General features: G+C 47.6%; 1 protein-coding gene across 2 annotated transcripts in view; it reads right to left on the bottom strand.

Moving 5' to 3' along the window:
- The window catches only part of MRPS9 (mitochondrial ribosomal protein S9), a 68811-nt gene that overhangs the window by 8761 nt on the left and 36152 nt on the right, over window positions 1-23898 (bottom strand). Inside the window, exons 8-11 of one of the 2 annotated variants that reach the window (XM_061210530.1) lie at window positions 22212-22380; window positions 21150-21258; window positions 17015-17184; window positions 14564-15280 (exon numbers count right to left, since the gene is read on the bottom strand). In XM_061210530.1, the coding sequence (XP_061066513.1) occupies window positions 15189-15280; window positions 17015-17184; window positions 21150-21258; window positions 22212-22380 (540 nt within the window). In that variant the 3' untranslated portion in view covers window positions 14564-15188. Of the gene's footprint in view, window positions 1-14563; window positions 15281-17014; window positions 17185-21149; window positions 21259-22211; window positions 22381-23898 lie in introns of those variants that run through there. The other variant, XM_061210531.1, reaches the window with a different exon arrangement.

The raw sequence follows: 23898 nt of genomic DNA, 5'->3' as shown, positions 1-23898 counted from the left end.
ACTAATGAAAAAGTTTGTCCTGTGTGGCCATAAGGTGCAAATGGGATCTGCATTGACCTGGGAGCTCCCTGGTTCTCAGGGCCTGTCTGTGGCCTCCGCATGGCAGCATCTGGCCTCAGTCCCAACTTAGGACTTGCTTTTTCATGAACACTGTGATTGCCAAAGTGTAATATCAGGAGCGCAGAGCTGGGAGGCGGGAAACCTGCATTCTTATGCCGGCTGCAACACCAACCCGTGCGCTCTCAGGTACACTGAGGACCTGTTTCCCCATCTGTCAGTGAGAAGGTTCAACCAGAGTAATTTCTAATACTTAACAAGTCTATGTTGTGATCTGTCCAAGTGAAAGTCCACTGGCAAGACCAGAAGTACAGGAGGTGGGCATGAATCAAGACACTGGAGCACCCGGCAGAGGCTGGGCGTGGTCCAAGCTCCTGGCCCAAGAGACGGCTGCAGTGCCACGTGGCTGCGGCTCGGGGAGAGGGAGGAGGTGAGGCCAGAGAAGAAGAGCTGAGACGGAGCCTCAAGAGCCTGCGGCACAGACCGTGATGCTGCAACTCCACAGGCCACGGGGAGACACGGAGGGCTTTTACTCATTTATTTTGTGATACATACTACATACAATTCTATCCTTCCGCCCATTTTTACACGCACAGCTCAGTGGCACTGAGGACATTCACGCTGCTGTGCAACCATCCCCACCATCCGTCTCCACAACTTTCTCATCTTCCCAACCTGAAACTCTTGTCCATGAAACACTCACTCCCCCTCCCCCGGTCCCTGGCCTCCCACATCTACTTTGGTCCCTACGGATTTGATGACTCCAGGGCCGCAGAGCATTTGTCTTTTTGTGACAGGCTTATTTCGCTGAGCATAACGTCTGTCAGGTGCACCTATGTTGTGTCATGTGTCAGAATTTCCTTCCTTTTAGAGGCTGAATAGTACTCCATTGCATGTATGGATGACATTTTGCCTATCCATTCATCTGTCGATGGACACTTGGGCTGTGACCACCTTCTAGCTACCGTGAATAGTGCTGCTACGAATGTGGGTGGACTCAATCTGTCTGAACGGAAGGGTTCTGAGTAGCATACTGGTTGGGCCAGAGTTTTCCTTTGGAAAGATCTCCCTGGTGGTGCAGAGACGATGATGATGACAGCAATGACATTTAGTGGGTGCTTTCTATGCGCCAGGTACCGTCCCAAGTACTGGACGTGTACTCACTCACGTAACCCTCATTCCATCCTCACACCTACTCCTGCGAGGAAGGTGCTGTCTCCACCGTACATGTGGGCAAATGGAGAGAAGTTGAAAACTCTGTCCAAAGTTATGCAGATAGCAAGAGACAGAGTCTGTAACTGAACCCGGGAAGCCTGCCTGCTCACACCGACGCCAGCACCGCTCAGGATGTGCGGGGAGGGGAGGGCTGCAGGATGGCGGCCCTTTGCGGGGCGTTTGGAATTATCCAGGCAGGAGCTGACAAGGGCTGTGAACTCAGGCAGCAGAGAAGGATGGTCGTGAGGGGAGAGGTTTGAGAGTCTCGGGGTGGGACGGACAAGCTCCCCGTGAGTGAGTGACCATGGATGTGAGGAAGGGGAAGGGGGCTGAAGTGGTGGACAGCTTTTGAACTTGACTGCATACTGGAGAGAGGTGTCATCACTAAGAGAACATGGGTAAACCTGAAGGGAGGGGAGGGCGGAGACAATAGACAATGATTCTATTCAGTACCTGCTGAATCTGAGATGTTATGGGGCATAGATAGAGGCAGTTATATTAGAGACAAACTCAAAGGAAAGACCTCGTTAGGGGCACAGACTGGGTAGTTGTTAGCGTGGGGAGGGTTAGAATTCTAGAAGCAGATGGGCTTGTTCATGGGTTGTGTGTCTAGAGTAAAAGGGAGAGACTGAAACCCAGGGACTGGGGAGCCTCAAAGCCGGGTAGAGGGCACAATTGGGTTTGTAAATTTTAGAACCGACACGACAGCGTGGAGAGAGGGGGTGAGGCCCCATTGCTTTGCCCCATGAACCATCTGATCTATTCGGGGGACGCCAATGGTTAGGAGCTGGGTCAACAAAGAGGAGAGGGAGGACACTTACAGAGAAGCGTCAGAAGGGTAGAGGATGTGGAATCCAAGGCGGTGAGAAAGTTTCCAGAGGGATGGGGTCCAGTGCCTCACAGAGACCAAATGAAAGGGGCCTGAAAGATGTCCCTGACCTCTGCAGTTAACATTACTGGTGACCCTGGAAAGAGCCGATCGGTCAATGTGGTGGACCCGCCCTGGGCCGGGCCTGGTGGGGTGGAGTGGAGTGGATGTGGGGTGTGGAAGGGTGTGGAAGGGTGTGGACAGGTGCCGGGATGAGGGGGACAGGGCAGGGGCTGGTGAGGGGCCCTGGGGACGGCAGGCACATCCCCACCGAGGAAAGGAACTGTGCAGACATCCCAGGCCTGGGAGGCCGGAGGACGGGGTGACCAGACAAGACTCACCCCCAGCAGAGGGGGACACCTGAGAACAGACAGGGGCAGTAGGAACGGCTGGGCGTCCACTGGGCAGAGACCCTGGAAAAGCTGGAGCTCTTGAAAACGGAAATGATCGGTGCTGATCTTGGCCATGGGGCTGGCACACGCACCCCGGAAATGGCAGAGGCTCTGCGGAGTCACTGGCTACTGGTATAAAGTCAATTCGTGCCATTGACTTGATAAAGTTAGTTCTGGGAATTGACCCTAAGGACAAATGAAAGAAAAAGCAAATATGCTGGTGGTACATTATTTACGGTATTATTTTTAAAAAGCACACGTGGCTAACGGTATGGATACTAGTTAAGTAAATTGGGAAACATATGCTGGATGGATGGAATATTCTGAGGTCATTAAAATGATAATTATGAAGCTCAAAGTGGTTATATGATAGTAAATGGAAATCAGTTTTAAAATGGTATGTATGTTCTAATTACCATGATATAAAATATGCTTTCACGTGAAAATATACATACTAGAATTCCTAAAAAATGCTACTAGCTGTTGGTTGTGGATAATGGTAAGATTACGGGTGGGTTGTTTTCTTTCTGCATTTGGTAAACTCACTTTGACTCTGAATGCTACAGCGCTGGTTAGAACAACAGAAAAGCAGCCTTGAATCTTCTTAGTTATCAGCCTATTGAAAAGAAAACACAGCTGAATATTTCCCCTCCATCCTCTGACGGTACGGAAGTCTAAGAAGATGGAGTTGGGACTTCCCTGGTGGCGCAGTGGTTAAGAATCCGCCTGCCAATGCAGGGGACACGGGTTCGAGCCCTGGTCCGGGAAGATCCCACATGCCGCGGAGCAACTAAGCCCGTGTGCCACAACTACTGAGCCTGCGCTCTAGAGCCCGCGAGACACAATTACTGAGCCCTCGTGCCGCAACTACTGAAGCCCACGTGCTTAGAGCCCCTGCTCCACAGCTAGAGAAGCCCCCGCAATGACAAGCCCGTGCACCGCAACTAGAGAGAGCCCGGGCACAGCAAGGAAGACCCAACGCAGCCAAAAATAAATAAATAAAATAAATAAATTTATTAAAAAAAAAAAAAAAAAGATGGAGTTTACGTGATACAGCGATTCCACTGGAACCCTCGCACTCCACGGCGTGGAGGCTGAGTGTTTACGAGCAGGGTGGTCCCCCTGCCCCCGCGGCAGCCTGGGTCACCCCGCAGGCCACAGCGCGCCTGGATGCTGTTGATAGAAACGTGCTGGCTAAACTCAGCCTGCATGTCCTGCCAGGGTGGGGAAGGCGGGGAAGGGGAGAGAGGGCCGCCCTGGCCAAGACCGTAGCCAGTACCAGCACGTGGCCCGCGCAGCGCCTGCGCCACCGGGCAGGTCCCTGGGGGCCACCCACACGCTCTCATCCGCTCCCACCCCCGGGCACCTCGGTATCAGGATGGAACGCCCCGTCCCAAACGCGTTGGTTTTGCTTCTCAGTCTCTTAACAGTGGTCTTCCACTATTTTGAGTTAAATTCTCTCCACTTTTTTCCTTTTTTTGTAAACTAGCATTTAGAGAGTTTATTAATACTCAAAACACTGATGTAAACGTATGTTTTGAAATAGCAACTCGAAGTCAAAGGGGAGCCAGTCTATCCCAGGGGCAGCGGCTGCAGGAGGAAGCAGGGGTGTCCGCCCTCCTGTCTGCAGGAATCTTCCTTTCCTCCCTGCAAGACACTGCTGCCAAGTCCTATGACTCGGCTTCTGGTCTTTTCCAGCAATCCACCTTTCATAAGAGGACTCGAGTTATCCTCATCACAAGAAAAATAATTTTTCTGGTAACTATGTATGGTGACAGATGTGAACCAGACTTATTATGGTGATCATTCTGCAATATACAGGCAGACCTCGGAGATACTGTGGGTTCGGTTCCAGACCACCGCAGTGCAGCGAATATCGCAATAAAGTGAGTCACACAAAATTTTTGGTTTTCCAGTGCATATAAAAGTTATGTTTATGCTATACTTTAGTCTACTAAGTGTAGCATTATGTCTAAAAAATGCACATACCTTAATTAGAAAATACTTTATTGCTAAAAATTGCTAACCATCACCTGAGCCTTCAGCGAGCCTGATCTTCTGGCTGCTGACTGGTCAGGGGGGTGGCAGCAGTGAAGTCTGCCACATCGACTGACGACTCTTCCTTTTATGAACGATTTCTCTGCAGCCTTCAATGCTGTGTGATAGCATCTTCCCCCCAGTAGAACTTCTTTCAAAACTGGAGTCAATCCTCTCAAACCCTGCTGCTAACTCATCAACTAAGTCTATGGAATATTCTAAATCCTTTGTTGTCACTTCAACAATCTTCACAGCATCTTCATCAGGAGTAGATTCCAACTCAGGAAACCACTTTCTCTGTTCATCCGTAAGAAGCAACTCCTCATCCGTTATTCTCATGAGATTGCAGCAATTCAGTCACATCTGCAGGCTCCACTTCTAATTCTAGTTCTCTTGCTGTTTCCCCCACATCTGAGGTTACTTTCTTCACTGAGGTCTTGAACCCCTCAAAGTCATCCATGAGGGTTGGAATCAACTTCTTCCAAACTCCTGTTAATGTTGATATTTTGACCTCTTCCCATGAATCAGGAATGTTCTTAATGGCATCTGGAATGATGAATCCTTTCTAGAAGGTTTTCAGTTGACTTTGCCAGATCCATCAGAGGAATCCCTATCTGTGGCATCTATAGGCTTATAAATGTATTTCTTAAATGATAAGACTCGAAAGTTAAAATTACTCCTTGAGTAATTCCATGGGCTGCAGAATGGATGCTGTGTTAGCAGCATGAAAACAACATTAATCTCATTGTCCATCTCCATCAGAGTTCTGGGGTGACCAGGTGCATTGTCAACGAGCAGTAATATTTTCAAAGGAACCTTTTTTTCTGAGCAGTAGTTCTCAACAGCAGGCTTAAAATATCCAGTAAAGCATGTTGTAAACAGATGTGTTGTCATACAGACTTTCTTGTTCCACTTATAGAGCACAGGCAGAGTAGATTTAGCATAATTCTTAAAGGCCCTAGGATTTTCAGAATGGTAAGTGAGCACTGGCTTCAACTTAAGGTCACCAGCTGCATTAGCCCCTAACAAGACAGTCAGCCTGTCCTTTGAAGCTTTGAATTCAGGAACTGAGTTCTCTTCTTTAGCTATGAAAGTCCTAGATGGCATCTTTTTCCAATAGAAGGCTGTTTCATCTACACTTAAAATCTGTTGTTTACTGTAGCCACCTTTATTAATTACTTAGCTAGATCTTTTGGATAACTTGCTGCAGCTTCTACATCAGCACTTGCTGCTTCACCTTGCATTTTTTATTTTTTATTATTTTTTAAGATCTTTTGGCCTTGCTGCGTGGCATGTGGGATCTTATTTCCCCGACCAGGAATCAAACCGTGCCCCCTGCATTGGAAGCATGGAGTCTTAACCACTGGACCGCCAGGGAAGTCCCCACCTTGTACTTTTATGTTATGGAGGCGGCTTCTTTCCTTAAACCTCATGAATTAATACCTGCTAGCTTCAAACTTCTCTTCTGCAGCTTCTTCACCTCTCCCAGCCTTCACAGAATTAAAGAGAGTTAGGGCCTTGCTCTGGAGTAGGCTTTGGCTTAAGGGACTGCTATGACTGTTAGAATTTTCTATCCAGACACTACAACTTTCTCCACATCAGCAATAGGGCTGTTTGCTTTCTTATGTCTGTGTGTTCACTGGGGCAGCGCTTTTAATTTCCTTCAAGGACTTTTCCTCTGCATACACAACTTGGCTAACCATCTGGCCCAAGAACCCTAGCTTTCAGCCGGCCTTGGCTTCCGACATGCCTTCTTCATTAAGCTTCATCATTTCAAGTTTTTGATTTAAAGTGAGAGATGCGTGAACCTCCTCTCACCTGAACACTAGAAGCCACTGTAGGGTATTAATGGGCCGAATTTCAATACTGTTGTGTGTCAGGGAGTAGGGAGGCCCAAGCAGAGGGAGAGAGACGGGAAACAGCTGGTCGGTGGACAGTCAGAACACACACACATTTATCGATTAAGTTCACCATCTTATATGGGTGTGACTCGTGGGCCCCCCAATTACAATATAGTAGTGTCAAAGATCACTGATCACAGATCACCCTAACAAATATAGTAATAATGAAAAAGTTTGAAATATTGCGACAATTACCAAAATGTGACAGAAATACACAGAGAGCAAACGCTTTGGGAAAATGGCACCAACAGCCCTGCTCGACGCAGGGTTGCCACAAACCTTCAATTTATATACATGTATAAAAAATGCAATATCTGTGAAGCACAATAAAAGGAGGTATGCCTGTGTACAAATATCAAATCATTATGTTGTACACCTGAAACTAATATAATAAAAGGGAACCAATTTAATAAGTGAGATTATAAATTCAAATGTAAGCATGTGAAAAATAAATCAGAATTGAGAGATTCATCTGCAATAGATGGATTTAAAAATATAATTAATATGCCTGACGTTTCCAAGGGGCATTACAACGTACAGGAATCACCTGGATGAAATTAGGGAAGAGGGCGGGAATCTCACCCCCTTCGCCTTTTCTGCATTGAGTAGCCTATTCGGTTGTAAACTACTCCACCTTGTGGTTAAACCAGGGTACTAATCGCTAGAAATCTGGACACTTCAAGGCGAAATTCACTATTTTCTGTTATAAAAGTTATGAATGAGCTTTAAAAAGTTCAAACCACACATGAAAGAAGAAAGTAAAAAATAATCAATAATTTCACTGCATAAAGATATCTAGACACAAACAGATTTTATAAGTCAAATACAGGCATAAAGATATCTAGACACAAATACATTTTATAAGTCAAATACAGGCATGTAATACATGAATATTCTTTGATAGAAGAGAAATAGTTACCACTTGCTTTTTTCACTTCAAATGAATCAACGTCTCAACACAATTCAGGAATGAGAGCTAGTCCGTATCTGATCACGACAGCAGGCTGGAATAAAAACTCGGAATCCTTTCACCCAGCAATTAGGGCAACCTCTGTGGACCTCTGTTAAGGGGGGGGGGGGGGTGTCAGAGGCTGCACACCAATGGGACCCTGAGTCCGGCCCCTGACCCCTGGGGCCCGTGGTCTCTCACTGCCCAGCACGTGCACGTGGCCTCCCTGGGGAAGCCTCTGGTTGGTGACAGCTGGACGGAAAGAGCCCTAAGCTCCCCTCTGCTCGAGCCGCGTGATGATGCTGTCCCTTCCGGAGGACACCTCACACCTGGAGCAGGGTTTCCCTGTGTGTGGTCCCCAGACCGGCTGCAGCCGCATCGCCTGGAACTAGCTGGAAATGCAAACTCAGCTAGAAATGCCTGCTCTAGGCCTCCTGCAGAAACTCGGGGGGCGGGGGCAGGCCCGGAACGTGTCTTAAGTCCTCCAGACGACTCTGACTCTGATGCCCGTCTGAGAACCACGATCTAGAACACTGACGAAACATCCCATTCTTTCTTATTCACTTGTCTCTCACCTCCTCATTATTAACCTTCGAAATGTTCCCTCCACACGGGATTGGGCTACTACAGTTCAACTGATCGCAATAGGGGTTACACTCTTCACTGACCTGGTAGTTACGGGTCACCTTGACAAAGTAACGGGATGGGATGACATACACTTTACATAAATCACGAGTGACTTGATCTTGGACTTAAGCTTTCAAAACCCAGGGTGTGAGCCCTCTCTCCAGCTCCGCTGCTTGCACTCTGGTCCCAGCCACCAGCTACGTCACCTGACTCGGTGCACCGCCTCCTGCCCGAATTCCCTGCTCCACCCGAGGCCCCGAGTGCCCCCTGAACACGAGGACGGTCAGATGCACGCACAGGGCGCGCCAGCCTCCGCTCAGAACGTGCAGTGATTCCCGTCTGCCGCCAAGGAAACCATGGCCTTCAAGCCCTCCCGGTCACCCCGCCCGGCTCTGCCCCGTCCTCTCACTACCCTCCTTCCTCTGCTCCGCCCACACCCGCCAGCTCCCGGGGTGTGGCATTAGGCCAGCCCGTCGACCGGGGCCCTCGGGTGCCAGGTGTGTGATGCTTGCTCCTTGCTGCCTTCACGGCTCCCTGCAGCAGCTGCCCCCCCCCCGCCTCGCTGTGCCAGTCCCAACCCCCCTTCCCTGCTCCAGGGCACCCTCCACCACGCGCAAGGCCAGCCACGTAACACTTTATTGTCCCCCCACGCCGGCACACAAGCTTTTGTTTCTGCTCCCTAAACCTCCTCAGCACTCACCGTGGGGCTGTGTATACTAGCATCTGTTGGGTAAACGGAAGAGCGTAGGGGCCTGTGAGGGACCCCGCGCCTTCGCTCTGGAAGGCGTCAGCCCGCTTTGCACCTGGGAGCTAGGCTGGAAGTGCTACCAAGGCCCCAGGCAGGGCATGTCCTGAAACTCAGCCGGCTCCAGGCAGCCGTCCAGGAGAGAGGCGCACAGTGTAACGTGTGTGGGAAAAGAAACTTTCATTTTTTGGTTTAAAATTCGCACATCCCAGGATACGTTTCTGAAAATAAGCAAGTCTTTGCTGGCAGAGCCATCAGACGGTGTAAAATTGCCCGCATGAGCCTTCCCTCGGGCACTGGCTACAGAAACGTCCGAAGAGAAGGCTGTCCCGAGCTCCACCGGGGATTCAGTGCACAGATCTCTTCCAGAAGCCCTGCCTCCTGTGACTCGCTCGGGGACCTCTGAGTTCCTGCGCTAGCCTCATCTCCGACAATAACCTATGCTCACACCTGTTATTACTTTTCTTTCAGCCGTGCCACGCGGCACGTGGGATCTTAGTTCCCCAACCAACCAGGGATCCATGCCCCCTGCACTGGAAGCGCAGTCCTAACCACTGGACCGCCAGGGAAGTCCCCTGTATTAGTTTTCTATAGCTGCTGTAACCAACCACAAGCATAATGGCTGAAAAACAGCACGAATTTACCGCCTTACGGTTCCGTGGGTTAGAGGTCCAACCCCGAGGGTTTACCTCACTGGGTTAAAACCAGGGTGCGGGCAGGCAGCGTTCCTTTCTGGCGGCCCGCAGCACCGTAACACTAAGGCTAGGGTTCACTCGCCTGATTAGATTCAAAGTATAGACTATTCAATGTTTAAATTTTTTAATTTTTCTAATTTAAAGGAAATAGATTTCCTAAGCCACAAGCAAGTTATTGTTACTCTATTTATTGAGCTCTGAAGTAAATCATTTAAGAATATTCTGAAAGACTTGGTGCTACGATGAAACGAGTAGTTACAGCCACACACTAGATGTCTTAGAAATACCCATCCATTCCCTCCGAGCCACTCCTATCACCTCTCAAACTGCCCTGTGTTGTGCACTCTGCCCAGCAGGACATCTCAATTCTCATCCGCGTGACCCGCGAGTGGGTCCCACTCTGTGGGGACAGCTAAGTTTGTAACTTAAAGATCCGCTTTGGAGTTTGGATGGCTTATTGTAGGTCTCCAAATTCTCCCTGCAAACCCTCTGAGATCCAAAAAGATTTCTCCCAACATGCCGGGGAGTCTCCGAGGCAGTATGTGGACATGAGGGCAAGATGGAGGTGGTGAGCTGGCCCCTTGCCCTATGGACCCCGCAGATCCCAATGCAGGGGGCGGACAGGGAGGGAGGAGGGGAAGGGAGGGCAGGAGGGTGGTCGGCAGGGGAGACCTCAGAGTGCGATGCCGCACAGGCAGTTAGAAACGCCCATCCCATCCCACACGATGATACTGGAGCTTATGTTTAGGAAGCTTATATATAAAGACCAAAATAAGGCCACTATGCTCTTTAAACAAGTAATTTAAAGGTAGGAACAAGAAACCCAGAAACTAAAACTAAGATGACCATAAAGTTTTGAATTCGTCCCATCATTGTCATGAACTGAATGGGCATTCTCAACGAGGTGCTGTGGAGACCCTCAGGCCAGGAACGGACCTTCGGGGTTCCGTGAACCCCTCAGCATTACAGGATGGTACTCTTGTATACGCCACCTTTCCAGGGTGAGGAGCCTTTATTTTCATCTAATTCCATTGCTCCAACATGGATTAGAATTTTTACATAGTTTAAATTCACATCATCTTGAAAGAGAACCAGTGCTGATGATGTACGGGAGGCCCTCTAGCTTGAACAGTATTCGTGTGCAGAGATGTTTCTACAGAAAGCCTCCAGCACCCGGGTGTCAGGCCGCAGCTGGCTGATGCTCCTGTCACCGCCTGTGGGCAGCCGGTTGGGGAGAAGAGAAGCCAGATCCAGGAGGGCCCTTGGAAGAGGGAACGTCAACAGGAATTCCAGCCAGGCCGGCTGAGGCCAGCCCATCTTAGGGATGCACGGATGCCCATGGCGCAGCTCAGACAGTAACGCAGCTGGTACTGCCTTCCTGTCACTTCTTCCCTCAGGAAGACTAGGCCCTGGGGGATGTGCAGGGGGGCGGCTACCAAGAGTAATCTCTGAATGCTGCCCGCCGGGCAGGGCCCACGTCCTCCTCGAGGCAGTTTTGACGTTTTTGGTCGACGCTGGCAATGGCGAGTCACCAGGACCTGCTGCCTCCGAAACTGCCAGGTGTCTCACCCCAGTTCTGAGTGGTCCGTGGAGCCCTGGAAAGCAGGGATCCTGCCCCCATCTTTCAGACCAGAGGGCTGAGGCTCGGTGTGGGTGGAGGGCGGTGGTCTCCGGAGCACGTGTCACCCCAGGCCTCGCAGAAGCTCCCAGCTGAGGTCCCGTCCTCAGCTCCGTGTCATTATTGCTCAGTCAACACTTCTCAGCAGGACCTAACTGCCTTCTAATTGTTTTCTCTGTGTTTGTTGTTTTTCTAATTAGAGACGCAAATTCTAAGCTTTGAGGACAAAAACTCTGTTGACTACTTTTTGTAACCCCCTTCCTGTGGGATCCAGAGGAGCCACCAGTAAAGACACCACGGACTGATGGAAGAATCCAGACGCGCAAGGCAGATGGGCAGGCAGACCCCACCTCCTGGGCTATGGGAACGTTTGAGCGAGGGGTCGGTAGTGGCGTCCTTGCCCCAGGGGGAGTGTTGGCTCCCGAGCCTCGCGTGAGGGGTCGCTGGGCACAGACAGCAGAATCCTCCCGCTGCCTCTGCTGGGGGGAGAAACGCGCACAGACCCGCCCCGCCCCGCCCGGGAGCTCGGGATGGGGAGGAACGGACAGGAGGGGAGGAAAGGGTGCTGGGGACAGCGCAGCGCCCGGGCCGCTCACGGGCACCAGGCAGCGGAGGGGCAGCGCGGCTGGGGGCTCTGCAGGCAGGGCTGAGCCTGGGGAAGCGGGTGGAGGCCAGCGTTCCTTAGCGGTGAGGGGCCCCGACAGCTGCGGCGGCGACCACTCTGCACAGCCCTGCAGCGACCCAGGCCCGACCCTGGGGCACAGGTCCCACCTTCAGGGACAGGACCTGCTGTCTGCTAGGACTGCCCCTGCTCCCGCTCCACCACTGCTTCCATAGGAGCTACCCTTGGTCCCAAGTGGCCCCAGCTCCCTCGTCTGTCGGAAGAACCCCGAGAAGTGAGAGGCCAGGTTGGGAGCCGAGCGCCCGGGAGACCTGGGACACGGCCCCGTTCCTGCAGGATGTCCGCCCAGCCCCTCCCTCAAAGTAGGTCAGATACCCTGAGAGCCTCCCAAGAAGCCCCCCTTTCCAGTGTAAAGACAGCCCAAGTCTGGGGCTCTTGCCACCGACAGGTCCTCATATAACCGAATACAACCACCTACCGACGTGCAGCGTCCGGCTCCCTTTCCTTTATCTGCGAATCGCCGTGAAACATGCCTCTCCTCTACCACCCTCCCCGCACTTCCAGGCAATACTCTGAAATTACAGAAGAAAAATTCAGTGTGATAATGGGGGACCCTGAGAGGGAGCAATGACGACCGTGTCCTCGGCGGAGAAGTTTACGGGGTTTGAAACGCCATCAGGAGAGTTTGTGTGAATCTTTCATTCTCGACTCGGAGAGAAGGACCTCACACTGTGAGGCTGGCTCCCCCGGGGAGGTTTCAATCTTTTTTAGGAGAAGTACAATCAAGTCTCGGGAAAATGAAAAAGGAATAAATTTGGAGTTCTCGTCAACAGTTTTCATAGAAGACCCAACTGTGGTCCTAACTTTTGTTAAAGCTAAAGCAGCAGTGATTTCATGAAAAGTAACTGGAATTTACCACTTTATTAAAGGGGTCTCCTCCCATCCGTTAAAGAAAATTTCCTAGAAGGAACCTGTCTGGTTTGAATTTATAACTTGTTAAATAAATGTGTGATGAATGAAAACTGAGTAAGAAAAAGCAGTAACACAGCAAGACTAGGACCTTGTACTCCGCTGCTGCAGGAGCAGTGCCTGAGAGGCTGAGGCCCTGTGTAAACCCAGGTTTTATCAGGATCAGGTATGAGGAGGCCAACAGGCCAGCAAGTGACTGCCTGAAAGGCACGTGGCAGGCATGTGGTTTACTGTCGCCAGGGACCCGCTAACCCTGGGAGGGGCCCTCCCTCCATGCAGCAAGGCCCCAAGACATCTGGAAACACATGGTTAAAGCAGGCCTTCACTCCAAAAATCATGGCCTTTAAGTACCTTCTGATTCTAATGAAATACCTAATTCCACCTTATGGTTCCTTTTTTGAAATATATATTATAAATGTTATTACTTAGTTTAAAAAGCTAACGGCCTGTGCTGAAGGAAGGAGTACACTGATATGACTTGAATTGTTTTTTTCCCACATTTTGCACCTCTGTAGTAATTTATATTTTCCGAGAAATGACAGAAAAAAATTCTTTGACAATATTTTGCTCAGTGTTGAAGCTCAGTAGTTTTTATAGCTTAGTGCTCAAAGATTACTTTCAATTTTCAGTAATGAGTTTACTGTGTCTTAACCAAAGGCTTACAATAAGAAGAAAATTTTCTGTAGCCCACAAAGTTGGTCACCAAAGAAGGTGGCAGTATTTCTGTGCGATGATGATGATGATTTTTATGGCTCCTGGACTGTTAATTTGGGGGAATGGGTCACAGGCTTCCTGGTAGAGGCGCTTGACATCAACGCTCGTGCACACACAAGGTGCTGGCCCTCCCTTATGAACACTGAGAGCTCCTGGCCGGCTGCCACCTCCCGTGGTGTGTGAGGGCCGAGCATCTGTGTCTGTGGGGCTGCTGGATCGAGTGCAGCCTGGACGACTTAACAGACACATGGAAACACTCGGTGTACAGCGCTCAGCTACCCCACACACAGCATCGTGTTTCTGTTTCTTCTGAGGAGTCGAGGCGGTGAACTGTCATTCATTTTCAAGTTAACTGCCTGTTTACACCATGACCCCCACTCCTTCCCTCGTCCAACTGAGATCCTGTGCACTTGGGTTTAACCAAACGACAGAGGTTAAGGAGGGGTTTCTTGAGGAAAATCACAACCAACACTGATAGAGGACCTGCTCTGGGCTCCGCGGCTCCTGTGGATTTTACTGAACCCTCTAACCCTGGGACAGGGGAGGGTGTCCTCCCCTCCTCACGAGCGACCACCCAGCTGTAAGGAGGTCAGCTGCCTGAGGTCACACATAAGCCCCGGAGACTGTTCTCGAGCTCCTACATCCCGACTCACGGTGGTCTTTCATTCACTTTTATCATAAAATGGTTCATAATAAAAATCACACGTATCACATTTGAAAGGTATAGTAAAGCGGACACTCATGTACCCTCCTCCCAGCCAGATAAAGATTATGACCGATACCCTTGACACCTGCTCCCACCAGGTCAGGCCCGAGATCTCACCACGGTGTCTGCTTTGCCTGCTGGATCTAGGGCTGCACACAAAGGGCGGACTTACTGTCCTTGAAAAACCCCCCAAACCCTCCTCATGCCCGTGGTTCTCAGTATCATAGGGAGGGACCCCTCTGGGCATCTTGTGAGAGCAATGGAACTACGTCGCCCAGAAAAAGTGACACATGTATAGAACTCTGGAACTATTTCAAGGTTTCACAGACACGCCAAAGCCAGATCCTCAGAACTAATTCATACTGTAACTGCAAGTCTGTACCCAACTTGGAAGGTACTATGCTAAGTGACATAAGCCAGAAAGAGAAAGGCAAACTCGGGCGTGGTATCACTTATACGTAGACTCTTTAAAAAAAAAAAAAAGAGGAGTCACACACAGAAGCAGAGAGTGGAATGGTGGCTGCCGGGGGCTGGGGGGGCCTGGCCTGTCATCTTCCGCAGAGACTCGGCTGGGCTCCGGACAAACACGCTCCACGGGCTTCACTCTTCTCAACAAGCCTCTCATCCGTCAGTCCTGAAAGATATGCCGTAACAACTGCTCTCCGGGAAAACGACCGAGGTAGGGGGAGTGAGTCCAAGTCCGTCCTGACATGAGGGTAGCAGTGCGGCTCTGGTGGGGCAGATCTGTGGGGCTGCGCCTTTCCGTCCGCAAAAGGCGGTCTCTTGATTGGATTTTGCTGAATGCTCCTTTCAGGTCGAATATGCCAAGATTCTGAGTTATGCTTCTAAAGCTCTCTTCTGAAAAAGTTTTAAAAGTAAAGCAGCAGAACAAAGCTAAACAGTTTTAAATAATTATTTTTAGAAGGTAACCTTCACAACGTTGCATTTTAGAGTAAATCATCTCACGACTCAAAACGTCTGATGGTGCTGCTTCACCCCAGCCAGCCACCGTCTCCTGGGCGTCTGCCGCGTGCCAGGTGCACGGCGGCCCTCGCCTTTCCCGCCCAGAGCACTCAGCGCTTCTTCCAGGTGAACTTCCTGCGGGCTCCCTCCTGGCCTGGCTTCTTCCGCTCTCTGACGCGGGGATCGGCAGTAAGCAGTCCCGCTGCAGCATAAAAAGAGACGCCTTTATGAACCACGGAAAGCGCAGGAAAGCAGGAGAACCGCGTGAACTGGCAGCTCCTGCTGTCAGAGGAAAAGCACCCAGGCCCACAAGCCATTCCCAGCCTCATATACAACTCATGACACCAGTCCGCTTTCACTCTCCTAAGCTATTTTCCCAATTTCTGAGACAAACACCAGGTACATTACTTGAGTCTGCTTTTCTTCTCCTATGAGAGATATGACTCCTTTTTGGTTTTTAAACTTGTTCAACTTAAGACAAAGCTGCTCTGGTGTGCCAGTCACTACTCACTGCCAGGGAACTTGCCCGGCACACTTACTATTACAGATGTGAAAGTTTCAAGAGGGAGAAAAGAAAAACTTCCGGGGGGGCGAAGTGTGTGGAAGTATACAGACACGATACAGTAACAGTGCCCGTGAATATACTGACACATAATATATGACTTATCAAACATATCTGAGAAAAGAAACTTATTCTTCTAATTTGTGTGATAATAATATTTCTTGGGACTTTGTTTCAGAATCTAAAAAAGGTTTTAGAGTTGTGTTCTCAGCACAAGGCGTTGGTTCCAGAAGAGTAAAGTCAGCTTAGACTGGAAGCTCCCGTCTCCCACCATCAGGAGTAATTACAGCTTCCGAGCAATAAACGAGTCACTCAGCATACAGCCCCGACGGGTGCGTCCAGCGGTGGTCCAGCCGTGGGATGTTGGTAACTGCCACAAGAACACCAGCGACGAGAAAACTCTTTAACTGTGTTTATAAATATGTAAACAGACCGGAGTTTCTCACTGTCTTTTTCACCTTTCCACCACTAGCACTTCTCTTCACTGTATGCGAGGCTTCTGTATTTTATTAGGGTACTTTCAATGGCCACACAGCAAAGGCAAAATTCACATTTTACGCTTGTCATATACCCATAGCTCTTGCATTTACTTGTCCTTAGGGGGCACGGAATAAAACAACGTTTTGTGTGGAATGCAAACAAGACCTGTCTAAATTCTAGTTTAAATGATAAGTAATGATGCTTTATTACTTTTCATTATGCACAGAAACTCAAACTAGCAGAATTGTTAAGTGAGGTCCTATCAAATGATTTTAGTGACTAGATATGAATCCTACAAAATGGTGAACTGTTTATAAGCAAATGGATCCTTAGAGGCTTAAAAAAATTAACTTGCCTAAGCTACGGGTGGCCCTATCTGCAGCGTGGGATCAGAACCCCAGCGGCGCAGTGGGAGGGCAGGGGCAGGGCCCACGTCACTTGCCCAGAGGGGCTCCTGGACCCAGAAGCGCCGGGGGCCTTGCTGAGGCCACACAGCCGGTCGGCAGTGCCCGCAGTGCTTTCCTCCTTCACAAATGGTGGGAAGACACTCCTGAGCTAGAGCTGCCTCGACTGACTGTGAAATGCGGACGCAGGGCCCTAACGAACATATTGATCGTAGAACCCTTCTCCCCCGGTGCAGAGACTCCTGAATTCACGGCTAGGTGACAGGGTCACACAGAGTGAGTAAGGGAAATGAAATTCGAACTAATATCACAGTGGAAAAGGAATCTCCAATAACTTTGGAGAGAAACACCTTAGGGGTTCCATCATTAAATCGAATAACGATTACAAATTGCTATGATAAAACAAAAGCCACCGCCCACGTGCCCGACACAAAACGGAGTCGGATGAAGACTCGAGGGTGACCCGGCCCCGCCCCACCTGAACTCGCACCTTGGCGCATCCACTCGACCTCGTCCTCGGTGACAAAGCTGCACAAGGCTCTCGCCGTCGCCAAGCGGATGGCCCCCGCCTGCGCCGCCCGCCCGCCCCCCGACACCGTGCAGGTCACGTCGTGCTGTCCAAGCCGGTCGAGGAAGTGGAAAGGGAACATCAGCTGTTCTCTAAGGCACAGCACGAGAGGCAGAGTTAAGTTCACTGCGAAAATACACAATTTTACAGGCTGCTCACATTCTGGACGTTTGTTAAGACCCACACTAGACGCAGGAACACGAGCGTCTCCGGTACTCAGAGGCTCGCTGAGAGCAGGGCCGGGCCTCTTTCTCTCGGGCACAGCAGCACGCCCCAGCTGTTTGCCGATCCTGCTTGCCTCGCGGGCATTTTGCGAGGCTTGAGCATAACCTCATAAGAAGTCTGAAAGCCGGGAGAAGTCCTTTAATCCACTGAATCCAACCCCTCTGGATTCAGTGATCAGATGTACTACTAACAGGCCTTCCCAAGCGACTATCCAGTGCCATTTGGGTTCACTAACCAAAGTGTACTATGATGTATCTGTATAAGGTTTGTGCTCGTCCGGACACCGTGAGTTTTAAAGTCACTGAAACCACACTCGACATTTTCCCACTGAGACACGCACTCTGACTGCAGTTCCCTCGGCTGCAGGGTCCTGCCCGGTGACACCCCACAAACCAGTCAGGCCCGCTTCCCCCCACAGCCAGCGAGCACCCACGCGGTCCAGGCAGGGCCAGAGCCAGAGGCTGGAGCAGGCAGACTGCCCGGGACCTTCTTCTCACTCACAAACAAGGGACTGCTTTTGCCTTGATAGCTCTTATGACTTTTACTTAGAAAAGCTGATGAATACTGAATACTGCATTTGCTTGTTTGGTCTGGCACCGTAGCTTTCTGGACCCCCCAAGTAAAGGTTATCGTCACACAGTGGCGCTGAGAGGTGGATGTTACCCCCTGGACCACACACTAGCGGAGCAAGCCCAGGTGGTGTGGACGGACACAACGAGAGCTCGGAAGGCAGAGTTAACTGCAATTTGTCACAATACTGCTTCAACAGGGATGCTGTTCCAACAGGAATGAAACAAGCCCTACAATAGAAAACAGGCATGAAACGACCTAAATCTAGTATTGTTTTCTTTGAACAAATGTTCCAAAGCAACCAAATGAAAAACAGGGATGTTACAAAAGTAGTACTACAGTTGACCTTTGCACAACATGGGTTTGAACTGTGCAGGCCCGCTGACACGTGGATTTTTTTCAACAGTAAACACTACAGACCTACACCATCCACAGTGGCCGAATCCCTGGATGAGGAAACTCGATACAAAGAGCCAATGGTAAGGTTATACTCAGATTTTCCACTGTGCTGGGAAAATCCCAACCTCCACATTGTTCAAGGGTCAACGATATTATAACTAATAGCTATTATTATAAGAGCTAAAGAAAATGTAGAGGCTGATAATCTAACCCCGCCATTTCCGGCCAGGACACCGAGGTCAGTATGGAACCTGAGGCACTGTCTTTGGCACATCACAGGCCCACGCTGCCTGACACGACTGCGCAGGTGAGTGACGCCCTGCTCACCTACTCGTTTGGGAGCTTAAACGTTTATCTGTTTTAATTCCTAAAACTTTAAGATTCCCTAACAAATGCTTATATAGATTAAAAAACTGAGACCAAAATTTGGGGAAAAAATTCAGGCTCTATGAGAGCACTTGAGTCAGGCTGGTCAAGGCGAGAAAGGACCCGAGGAAGCGGGGTCTGCACAGTCGGGAAGCTGGTGCACACTGAGTGCGACGCTCAGTCTGGGAAGAGAGAAAGCAACACCCACAGGGTACAGCCGGAAACGATGACGTAGCTATCGGTCTTAATTAATCTGGACTCACACTCGTACACGCAGAAACGGTTACACGGCATGGAAATACTGCACAAATCTCTCCTCTCAGTGATCTCAGATGACATCCTGAGCTAAAACAATCCATTTTATTTTGTTCTTTGTTATATAATCGAAGTTATTTTGAAAAAAAAAAAAAATTTCCTCCTTTCAATCTTCTCTGAATGCCACTCCTACGGCACCAAGTGTGCAGCACATAACCTGGTACATGTATAAAATCACATAGTCTTATTTTTCTGTGACTGCTTAAGATGCTAACTTGTCTCCTCTATCACACGGTTAGTGCCATGTGAGGAATGTACTCCCTTTGTACAGGTGATCAATTAAGAGTTGCTTTACTGGCTGAGTGACAGAGCAAAGGCCTTTCCAAATCAGAAAGCATTGCTCTGTGTACCCCACACAGCACCAGGAGCATCGTGGTAAATGTCTGCTAAGTGAATGAATAAACACAAAATTTCTGACAACGCGAGGAAGGAACACAGTCGACACTCCCAATGACCTGTTTGCTATGTCTGTGTAAAAACAGCCTAAAGAAAGGACCCTGGAAAGAAAAGCAAGCAGTTCAAACTGACCTTCAGGCAAGCACCTCAGAGATTCATCAAGTCCAACTCCCTCCTACCATTTAGGGAGGTGACCTTTAAGCATCTTGGCTGAGTTCACACAGCTGGAAAACAGACCTAGAATCAAGATCACCGATTCCTGCCTCGGCTGTCTCCCTACTACTGGTCAGTGGTCACCTCCCTGCTCATCTGTAAGCTCGTGAGCCACTCGTGCAGGAGGAAAGGCCAGTCCCCGAGTAGCACGGCTGCCGTAAATCCCGACAGCTACTGAAAGACGGTGAGGCAGTTTGGGCGCCTATCCCACCAAGACTAGCCTCAGGCTTCCCAATCAGATAGGGAGTTTCTTGACAACAGAAACCGTATCTCACATAGCTCTGGTATCTTCGCAATGCCAAGAACAAGACTGGGCACACAGACAACCCTTAGCAAATGCCTGCTGAATCAGACTGAAGAATAAGTTCTAAGGGTGCAATTTAATTGTGAGATAAAGCCAAAATTGAGACTTGCTATTAAATCATCAGGAGTTATATCTGAAAACAAATTAACAGCTGGTTATTGATCACATGCCATTCCTTACAGCAGTCGTAACGCTGAAGTTACGGGTCTCTCTGGCTTTTGGTAAGACAAATAAGAGCTTCCTCCATCGGCTTCCCTGAGAGGATGGCAGAATTAGTCTAATTCCTACTGAACAGAGTTAGAGTGGGCTACTTCTTGACGCACACACACACACAAATAAAATACACATACATTTCCTGAAGTAATTATTCCGTCCAGAAGCTTACACTACACTGGCAGGGTCCTCTTTCCTGACATAAGCATTGGGATCATAAGAGCCTTAACCCTTCTGACCCTAAACACCACTACAGGAACCAGGAGAAGATTAGGAAGAGAGGAACGAATGGTGCAGAACTGCTGTGACTTGTGCAGGACGACACTAACGACTGGGAAAATCGTAACCATCTCAAGAAGAGGCCTTACACAGTGACTCAGGAACGTATCTCAGATGGGCACATTTAGTGGGGTTGAGCTGTAACACCGATTTATAATTCATGTCTGTTCCTCCATGGGATACAAAGTTCAAAGACTAAAACGGCCATATGTAGCCATGGGAACTAAGCAAGGCCTGAGGAGCTCTTATTTTAATATATAAATGTCAGGTTTCTTTGCTTGCTCAATATATACATATATATATATATATATATATATATATATATATATATATATATATATATACGTATAAAATTTTCTGTGAATAGAAAAAAATCCAAAGTGATAAAGCAAACTTTTTCTAATATTTACGATGGTAAGTGCCAAACAAGGTTGGTTTTCGTTGTTTTGCGGCTGCCCATCCCCAACCCAGGAAGCAGAGGTGGCACAGTCTGCATTTCAGAACATAAGACCCCGAGACACTCAACTTCCGGAATGATCTGATGAGAAGGGGAGGAAGACTCAATTAATGAGGAATTCTAGAGGTGCTTTCTAAAAATCTAGAAAATGACATAAAAAATAGTGACAGCATCCCTCTAGTTTGATATATTCTATTAGTAAAGAGAAATAATCATGCAGACAAATATAATCAGAAAATCATAACTCTTAGTTGATCGTGACATATTATAAAGCACATTTTCTTTAAAAACAAAAAGCAAAACCAAAACAAAGACCTCACCTGTCCTGAGTCACCGGAAAGTAGAGCAGGTAGTCGACCCCATTTACTTCTATCCTCCCACTTCCATGGTCATAAACAGCCACTTCTGCCTTTGCAGTCTTTCTGTTACCTTTAAAAATGTAAGACATTTATTAGTGAACATCTTGAGGACCAATGCTTTGACAGAGGCAAAACTATATTAAATTTTTTCCCCCAGAATAACAATATGTAACACTCTATATAGGAAAGTTCTATAATTATTACAAGTCAAACAAAAATAGAACAGGCAAACTACACCATAATTGACGTAATAAAGCTTACTATGGGGTGATTTTGTTCTTTAATTCCATTTTAGAAACACTACAATGATTTTAGTTTCAACAAAGTAATTCATATTTATTTATATTATTAAAAAAATCAAAAAAAAATCAATTTACATACTGTTCTTTTTAAATTAATAAGAATATATCTTAATCGTATAATTTTTAAAATATATGAATAGTATAATAAAATATAATTGGTAGAAATAAAAGGAATCCTTAGGAAAGGTCACACTTCTTTGAAAACATTAACTGAAAATGATAAAGGAATGATGTAAAATTTTTTTAAGTTGCAGATATATCATTTAATAACTCAGTTCTTTAAAGTTACACCATGTCAAATGTCTCTGTACACCTACAAGGAAGATGTGAGTCGAGGACCTAAAGTTTTAACGTTTTGTAGTTTTAGCATCTGACGTGCAGGTTCACCGAAAATTTTCATTTAATATAAGAAACCTTCATTTAGTAACCTAAACCTTTATAAGAAACCTGTGTTTTGTTGTTTCTACCAGTTGAAAATGTGAAAATACAAAGTGTTAATATGATTGTGTAGGTATGTGTCCACATTTTTTCTTGCAACATTCTAAAGTTCAGTTTTTAAAAACGTCAACAGAACCTTAATATTCGGAAATCCAGCGTAGCAGCAGCAAAAATAAACAAACAAAATGAACACCAAAGGGCAAGAGCAAATAAACATCCGGCCATTTCCCAATCCTCGGCGCGGGGGTGGGGGGTGGGTGTTCTCTCTCCACGGGTGCGTTACCTCGGCCTGTGCTGAAGGCCATACCCTTCTCGTCATACTGCACAGGCTCAATCAGCTGTTTTTTCGATTGAATGGTTACACTCCTACGGAACCTGCCCACAAATTCTTCTTCAGCCGCGTCACACGGCAACGCCGATAACCTTTCCAGCAGCCGAATGAACTGTGCGTACTGCAGACAATAAAAATTCATTAGGAGATGCAAGTGTAATTGCATTTGCTAAATTTTTTCTATTTTTATATACTTGATCTTTCCAATGTTGCTTTTCTTGATGAATTTTGACAGAATGACACTTCCGCAACTTCATGCTGCTTTTAAAACAGCGTGCAGATGCAGCACTTTCCCTGTGTACCTTTAGTGCTCAATCTTTTCTTTCGAGAAACAAAGAAATTTATCATTCAAAGAAAAATCCATTTCTCTGTATCAGGATTACATGAAGGTGAAATTTAAATTCATTTTCAAAAAAATACTTAGATGATCTTTAAGTATAATTTCTACTCTTTTATTAGAACTGTATCAAGAGGCGCTTCATAAATAATTTCCAGCAAGTTTCGTACAGTAAAACGGGAAGAGTCTGATTTTGAGAAAACGTACCTCTTAAACTACATTTCATAATACATTTGGCAAATGTATCTTTAGCTGTTCAAGCTGTGTTACTTTAATGTTTATGATTTCCTTTAAAACCGAACAATCAAGCTATTTAAAAATTCAAGAGATACTTGACTTAAAGGGCAACCTCTTGAAATAAATTACCCTTGCTACTCAGTGCATTTTTTTTTAATAGTTCTTGAACATGTGATTAGAAAGTAAACAACTTGGTATTAACCCCTTAAAATTAGAAGCCAGAGTAATCACTCTAAAGTGTTTATGCAGAAGGAAACAACTGATACTTGAGATCCTTAGCATGGAGTGTGAAACCCAGTTTTTGATAACCTTATTTATGTTTTGCCAACCCTAAAAATCATACTCATGTTTGTTACCACTGCCTTTACAGTGAAAATCTGCCATCAATAATTTGCAATATATAAAAATCTCACAAGTAAGATTAAAAGGGCTGCTTCAAGTATTGCTTCCTGTGATGTTACAATACTAGAGAAGGCAATTGTCTGAGGAAGAGTGAACTACTAGCCACCTGCGGTACCCAGCCTGGTAAAGCTCCATCACCTTCATTCACAGGCCTGTCATTCCTCAGCTGTTCTCAGTTCCTCTGCACCGGCTGTAATACCCTCGAACACACAAGGAGGCAACTACAGGTATGACACAGCCTTGCTTATGAACTGGGATCACGGTTCAAGACATCACTGACTACCCTTGCCTTCCTCATCTTGACACCAGCCATCAGCTTCAGGATTTCTTCCAACATCCAGCTGCCCAAAGTACAAAGATACCTATATATTTGGTTGTTTTGTTGTCATAGCTGCACTCCTATAACAAAGTCCTTGGGATGTTTTCAAAATGAAAACAAACCTGTATTATAAAAATCAAAGCAGCCAGAAAACAGGAAACACTGAAATGATTCATTCAATGAAGAAGCAAAGAGAGGTTTTTCAGCTGGATCCAAGTGCAGTGATACTGACTTGGCAGTTAGGATATTAGAAATTAATTTCAGATCTTCAACTCACCAAATGCCTGACACCTTAGTTAAGCAAATTGCAACTTTTCCAAAACATTAATTTCTTCAATATGTTA

The sequence above is a fragment of the Eubalaena glacialis genome, chromosome 14 (genome assembly GCF_028564815.1).
Source record: "Eubalaena glacialis isolate mEubGla1 chromosome 14, mEubGla1.1.hap2.+ XY, whole genome shotgun sequence".
Taxonomy (NCBI): Eukaryota; Metazoa; Chordata; class Mammalia; order Artiodactyla; family Balaenidae; genus Eubalaena; species Eubalaena glacialis.
This window is presented reverse-complemented; position numbering and strand designations above follow the sequence as displayed.